This window comes from Lactuca saligna, chromosome 4 (assembly GCF_052625555.1).
Source record: "Lactuca saligna cultivar CGN05327 chromosome 4, ASM5262555v1, whole genome shotgun sequence".
NCBI lineage: Eukaryota > Viridiplantae > Streptophyta > Magnoliopsida > Asterales > Asteraceae > Lactuca > Lactuca saligna.
Window position 1 is genome coordinate 21,336,750 of NC_136420.1, and position 7,733 is coordinate 21,344,482.

At 35.2% G+C, this 7,733-nt stretch overlaps 1 protein-coding gene across 1 annotated transcript; it reads right to left on the minus strand.

Moving 5' to 3' along the window:
* Positions 1-4,570: 4,570 nt before the first annotated feature.
* Positions 4,571-6,490, minus strand: DOT5 (C2H2-like zinc finger protein). Its single transcript, XM_078986733.1, has 2 exons — positions 5,758-6,490; positions 4,571-5,236 (listed from the first exon to the last, which is right to left on the minus strand). The coding sequence occupies exons 1-2, from the start codon at positions 6,214-6,216 to the stop codon at positions 4,757-4,759; spliced, it is 939 nt and encodes a 312-aa protein (XP_078842859.1). The 5' UTR covers positions 6,217-6,490; the 3' UTR covers positions 4,571-4,756.
* Between the last annotated feature and the right edge of the window lie 1,243 nt (positions 6,491-7,733).

Here is a 7,733-nt window from a genome sequence, read left to right on the forward strand (position 1 = left end):
TCCTTCTCCCTTCAAGAGCTTCCAAGACTACCAAAAATGATCACAAGAGAACCAAAGATGATTAGGGTTAGAGTTGTTGGGTTTAAGGGTGATGGAGGCTGAAGGTGGGCAACCCTAGCCTCCCCACTTTTCTTTAAATACTCGAAAATTAGGGTTTTTCACATAAGGCCGCCACCACATCGTGGCCACATGTTGCCACATCGTAGTGACTAAATAAAACACGCGATCTAATCTCGACTCGCCACGTCATAGTGGTCCTTCACCACGTCATGGTAGACCTGATCATAAATGTTGATAATGACCAGCTACCTCAAAATTAGGATGTTACAATTTAGGATTATTTTCAAGAACTTGAGTCCTCAAAGAGTCTTCAACCCTTAATTGACTTCAAAGTTGAACCAAAGTTAACTCTTCATTGTTATATTTCAGAGTATGTTACTTTTTCTAGGAAGGATGTTGTTTTTCATGGAATTGTTCAATGATAGGCCTGGTATCAACCATCATGTAATTCATGAAATTAATGACCAAAAACTTCACACTAGAAGCATCTTCTGTCATGTACTTGGATTCCAGTGAATCCAATAGTTGATTTTCAAATTCGACATTTTGATAAACATCAAATAGAGAGTCATGCATACCATTTAGGATGTGGCCACGACATATGTATTCATTGTTCTCCCACCTCGATCTCCTCCTAGGTGCTTCTAAGGGTTCATCTTGAACATATTCAGGAATAGTGTGTTGAGTCAACCCCATTTAACCCATGAACTATTAAGATAAAAAACACAAGCATGTATGTTCTGTTGCTATTTTACATGAGAGAACATATGGAAGAAACGATGAAATGTATTTTTGGACTAAAAATCCACTCTATTAATCAAAAGCAAATAACTATAAATAGCCTACAAAACCAAATAAAAATAAACAATATCAACCTAAAAGCTAGTCTACTCCTAAAAAATAAGGTACTCCCATGACCCAATACACTAACTTTTGGATCCATTGTAATTAGTCAAACACCCTTTGATAACCTTTCATTCAGTCCTAGGTAAAGAAAATGATAAATAACCTTTTACCTATAAGCCAAATTAACCCATGACCCAGGTCAAGATTACCCAACATTCACCCTAGTCTTGACAGTAGTCATTGTGCTCAAAGTAGTGTTAGGCTTATCATCATCTTAGATCTAATTAGCTTCTTCTTCCTTTGTTTCTTTCTTATAAAATCGACTTCATAATGTCCATATTCTTGAAGGGTATATCATTTAATATGTCGCTTATCTTGATACAAACCTTGTTCTTTTTTATATTTATAGCTTTAGACCCTGACCTCATCCTTATCCAACTTGATCTTGAATGAAGTTACCACACTTAGTTCTCTCTTCCTAATCCTCTTTTGACAATAAGAGCTTCTTTTGATCGTTGTCATCTTCATCAAGAACTTTAATTCTCTTTTCATATGCCTTCAACCTCCCCACAACTTACTCAAGTGACATATTCTCTATCTCTGAGTATTTCTCAATAGATGCTACAATCTGCAAGAATGTCTTAGGAACCAAATTTAGGAACTTTCTTATTATTATTCTCTCATCTTGCAAGATAGACATAAGATGCTTGAATTTTCTAGCAATCCCACTAAGTTTGACTAAAAACCCATCAATGGTGTTGCTCTCTTTCATCTTCAACATCTCTAGCTCGGTTCTAAGTGTTTGAAGTCTTGATTTTTGAACTCTTTCAGCTCCTAAATACCGCACACGAAGCGCCTCCCACACGTCTTTTGCATCCTTATGCTTAGCCACTTGAAGCAATATATCTTTCGGTAAAGTTTGAAACACAAATGATCTTTCCATAAGGCTTTTCTTTGCCTCAACCGCTCCTCCCATTACCGGATCAATGGCTTCCCACAAACCGTATGCTTGTAGGATACTGCTACCTTGATTACTCATGGGTACAACCTGAATTGATCCACCAGGATTTGTTGTTGGCATCGTTCCTAACTCGGCTCTTTATTCTCGTAAAGTTCCAACCAATATGGATCACACACAGATTTGAGTTATTTTCTATTCTTTTTCTTTTCTTCAACCCATACACACTCACTTGTAGGTGCACAAAATTCTTCTCTTCTGATTTTCTTTCTCACTTTGACTAGCTTCTCCACACATGTTAGCTTCACCACACAGGTTTTTTATCTTCTTATTTCACCTAGAACTTGGATTCACCATGACCCTTTCTTTTAACTCACACGTATCAATCTTAAAAAAAATCAATCACACATCACATAGGTACAAATCTAATCACATATATTTCTAGTTTTTGAACTCGGCTCACATAGAGCTTTGTTCATATCTCATTGAAATGTAATTGGTTTACATAGAACCTATTTTAAAGATCGCACAATTTGAGCCTAGGGCTCTAATACTAAATGTTGGTTCATCCCCCCTTCAACCTGTGAGCTAAAATGATAAAAAAAACATGCATGTATGTTTTGTTGCTATTTTACACGATAAAATAGAGGTAAGAAAAAATGAAATGTATTTTTGGACTCAAAAGCTACTCTATTAATCAAAAGCAATTAGCTATAAATAGCCTACAAAACCCCAAAGAAATAAACAATATCAACCTAAAAGCTACCCACTGCTCCTAAAGAATAAGGCACTCCCATGACCTAACACACTAACTTTCAGATCCATTGTACTTAGTCAAACACCATTTCATGACCCTTTATTCAATCGTAGATAAAGAAAACCATAAACAACCTTTTACCCATAAGCCAAATTAATCCATGACCCATTTTAAGATTACTCAACATAGGGGTACTTAGACCATGAACCACTTTAAGAGTAGTAAGGATGGAATGCATTTGCTTCTGTCATCTACCAAAATCTTGTTCTTAAAACTTGATAAACTTATCAAACTTGCTTGTCATGTCCACAGATTCCACATTCGCCATTTTTACAGAAAACTTTAATCTTTGTTAGAAAAACTGGATTTCGATTGCTTGGATTACTAAGAGTCGTGATTTCACTTTTAGATTAACGTATTTTGATGGTACAAATGATATCTTCAATTGGATAAAACTCAGTAGAATTCAAGAACAAAGAAGAGAGAAGTTATGATCTTATATCTACCAAAATAATGACCAAAAACTAGTATATCACACCTTAGGCCCTGCTACCAGGGGCGTTGCCCACATGACCCCCTTGGTTCAGGGGCTCTGCCTCTAAATAACAATGTACTTTAAATCGTAATAAACTCAAACAAATGTGCACTCTGCACCACCCTTATTTATTCAATATTCTTCAAGATTACATTGGTCAACATGTTAATCCCATTAAACTTAAATAATTTTGGTGATACAAATCACCAACACATCTCAATCACAATAGAAACCTTGTGTCGACCCTAACAAACCGTAAAATCATAATCACAAATATCAAAGGGTGTGTGATTCTATTAAGATAGCTTTGGATACAATGATTTCATATGCAATCTGGAAAATTTGGAAGTTACGTAATAAGTCGATTTTCAAGGCCAAGAAGGTTTGTAAGGACCATATTTTTATTGCGATTAGAATGGTGTCGTATAACCGGGGGTTGTTGGACCATACCTTCCATAACAAATCTCTAATCCATTTAGCTCTACTCTTGAGCCATAAAAAGGCCAAAGCCAAACCTCATAAGCTAAAGTATTTGTTCTCTACACCTTGCCTAAAGTCGATTGATAGGAAAGCTAAGCAGAAAAAGTGCTTTAAACCCTCTATAATTCCTTTGTGTTAGCCTCTGGCTAGCCTCTTTAATTAATGAATCGCCTTTTTCTACACAAATAATAATAATAATCACAAAATACCAAAGGCTCTGTGCATGGTTGCAACCATAACAAAGATTTTCTACATTCCTATCCAAACTGTATTTAACCTTTGATAAGAAGTTGAATATTAATAATCATCCAGAATCTAAGAAACCCCAATTTGACACCATGTTTACTAACCTTCTTTGTAATGTACACGTCCCTGATGTTCCCGAATTTATTCAAGACTTTCCACATATCCTTTAAGGCTAATCCGTAGGTAAATTTAATCAGCAACATTTTAAAAATATATTAATAATATATTTTATAAACTCTATATGAATAATTCCCAAAATTATTCTTTTTGTTAAATTTGGGGCCCTGGATATAAACAAAGGAATGTTAGTAAAATCATAAGGATTACATATATAACAGACCGATTGATCGTGGAATAAACCCAATTCATATGCACTAGTGACTTCAATCATAATACAGTTTAATTCTAGCTTGGCACCAAAAGTTAAACATTATCGACAGTTAATATTTAACTTGCCATGAGTTTAGTCACTCTTTATCCTAACACCTCCTACGTCCATGTTTTGTTATCAATGGGAAACATTTAATTCTCCGTAGTTTAGAATATTTTTACTGTTCCATGCAGTTATTTTTTTTAGACGTCACATAGTTTAATTTTATTTTCTTTAAACCCGAACAAAAAGTATCCAAACAAATGGCTATAGATCTAGGGCAAAAATTGTGGGGACTAAGAAAAGGACAATGCGTCGTGGTGAGAATCTAGTCTTCTCTAATATGAAAACATATGAATCCTTACAAAAGCTTTCCAAAATTGTTCTAGCATGCATTTCTCACTGATATCATATAATAGGAGCAATGCATGTGTGCGTAATTAAAAAGCAATTTGGAAATAAACTGTCACTAATCTGTTTACATAGAGAAGTTGAGTTAGTAAATCATGGAAATTTTAGAAAGCTACCATCATGGTCTGCATTACTACTTCTCTTGTCTTCTTCATCAACAATTTCGTTGTCATCTACCTCAATCAAGTCTTCAGAATTAATGTAATGAGGTGCATGACCATTTCCAAAGGCATGAACATGATCTTTAAGAGATCTTTTGTGCTTAAAATCCGATCCACAAACACAATACCATAACTTCCCACAATTCTTCTCGTGAGTCCTCCAATCACCTCTTACTGCAAAAGGCTTCCCGCATTTTCGACACCCAAAGGGCTTCTCACCATGCTTTCTTTTGTAGTGCGTTTGAAGAGTCCTGAAGTCTTTGAGTGGCTTCGATCTAGGGTGGTCTATGTTGTTTTTGCAACCCTCCGCACAACAGTAACAAGGTAATCTCAGCATTGATGATGCAGGTTTTGTGCCTCTTAAGGATTCAGGACCTTTTCTGTATTGTGATCCATGCCCCCACATATGCATCTAGGGAAGTATATATGTATAGAAGAAAAACTATTAGAAATAACAGAAAGCACATAGAATTACAAAGACCATGATAATATTCATAAAATAGTAAATACATAACTGAGAAAAATAAATTATTTTAGAATACGGAGGATCAGGAGAAAAAAGTTCAATACAAATAAGTACACTTAAAGAGATATCGATAATAGGAAGCAAACAAGGGAGAAGTACTTAACTAGTTATACTTGACAAAGCATGTTAAAAGGCTTATCTAAAGTACGACAAGGTGAAAATCATGCAACTTAGCATTAAAAAAACCAACTTAGGAGAATTAAAAACCAATATTTTCTTCAAAAAGAAACATTAGTCAACTTTTTTTCTCCACAATTTTACCGAAACTCTGCAAAATAGTCGTGACTTGGTCACAAGTCTTTGTCCATGTGCATCAATTAATTAGTACGTAGAAAGACTACAATGGCAGAAAGTTTAATTAGTTAGTTAAAAATATATTCCCCCAAAGTCACATCCCGAGAATCAACCTGCATGTTGTTGTAGCGGTTGAATGTCTTGTTGCAAACTGTGCAAGAAAACTGTGTAGGGCCAACCATGATTTGTGCTGTTGTGGGGATCCAATACTGTAAATGATCAACTGATATGCTCATGTTAGGATTAGTGGAGAAGCTTCTGGCGTCTCCTCCTACTGATGACGCAGTTGGTGGTTGACCCATGTGAAGTGCGACTGTTACACCATCGTCGCAGCTATCGGTAGTCCTGTTATTGAGATTTAGTTTGAGGTTAAGATCTTTAATAGGGTTTCGGTGAAAGGAGTAGTGTGAGGAGGATGAGATATTTGAGTGATGATGTTGGTGATGAGAGTTGTGGTATTTGGATAAGTCATGGTGTTGGGTTTGTCCTGGAGGGCTAAGAGAGAGTAGAATCGAATCCTCATCCACTTCATCAACATCCAAACACCCATTACTCTCGCTTGTTGTTGCCATGTTTGTAAAGCTACGCCAAGTTTTTGGCTTTACAGAATGTCACATATTTAGGGTATGTGCATTGCTAAAGAAGAGAAGTTGAAATGTGAAAAAAACACACACAGAGAGAAAGAGAGAAAGAGAGAGAAACTGGAACGGAGAGAGATCCAAGAAGCTGGTTTGATGCTTTTGTAAAAAGACAGTCATGAAGATGACACATACATACAGACATATAGATAAAGAGGTCAAGGTCTCTCAAGAAAGAAGTATTAAGATTTGGGTGTTAGTAAAGAGAAAACAAATCATCATGAGAGAGAGAGAGAGAGAGAGAGAGAGAGAGAGAGAGAGAGAGAGAGAGAGAGAGAGAGAGAGAGAGGGGGGGGGGGGGGGGGGGGGGGTTTAAGTCATGACAATTGGCGGAGAGCACAATGGATCGAGAGAAAAACGTTAAAGAAGGTTTTAAAGAAGATAAGGAAAATAAATTCAAAATTTTTTGGGTGGAATCATGATATGATGCAGCGATAGAAAGAAAGAGAAAGAGAGGGAGGCAGTGTGCACGTGGAATAGGGATATAAAAATTTGGAAGGTGATTGTTTTGGCGTGTATAGAAATGGGGGAGACAAGGACTCGGCAAAAGACAGGTGAGAAAGAAAGAAACTGCACTACATAGAATGGTGTACCAATCTCATTTACCTCCATTAATTTTCAATTCTAATATACCCAATCCATCACATACTTAATTTCACCTTATACACATAATAACTTTCCTATATATAAATGAGCTTAACCTAATAGTTTTTACTAGCTTGTTTTCGGCTGAAAGTAAACACAAGAGCTTCTTTTCCTTCTTTTTTGAAAGCCTTTAAAGTAATATATATTGAATTTCAAAACTCTTGTTCATCTAATATCATTAAACCCTGCTTAAAGATGATACCTAAGTAATTACTCTATATCTATTATCATGAAAAGCATCTTTATAATTACATGAACAAGCTCGATCCACCAAATATCTTTAATTAGTGATGAGCTTCAACATTTTGTTGGATCGGAAGTTCGGATTGTGATGTATATAAATGGATGATTAATGATCTTTCAAATTTTGTGCTCGATAACTCGTTGCTAAATAATTAAAATTACTTATGAAGATGTAAAGCAAACATTTTGAATGGTATACACGAAACAAAGACTATAGTTCATAGTTGTCAAGTTGAGTGTTCTTTTGCTAATTCTTATCAGCCTAATTAGTTGTTGATTTCATTACTGACTGCCAACTTAAGTAATTGTTGAGTATTTTCGTAAATATACTGGTTCAAAATATAAGTAATTAAAACTGCAAAATATTTTGCTCTCTATAAAATTAGTCTATCAAAATTTTCTTGCACTAATTAAACTCTATAAAGTTCAATGAATATATTTATAAAATATAATTAATTTATAACATATATATGTTTAATATATCAATGGCCATCCTTATATGGTTAATTAGCCAAACACAACCATGCTTGTTATCATCATCATTTGTATCAAACAATGGAGCA

Coding starts and splice junctions, on each gene's coding strand:
- DOT5 (XM_078986733.1), bottom strand. CDS start 6,216: ATGGCAACAACAAGCGAGAGTAATGGGTGTTTGGATGTTGATGAAGTG. Junction 5,237..5,757: donor ACCGCTACAACAACATGCAG/GTTGATTCTCGG, acceptor ATACTTCCCTAG/ATGCATATGTGGGGGCATGG.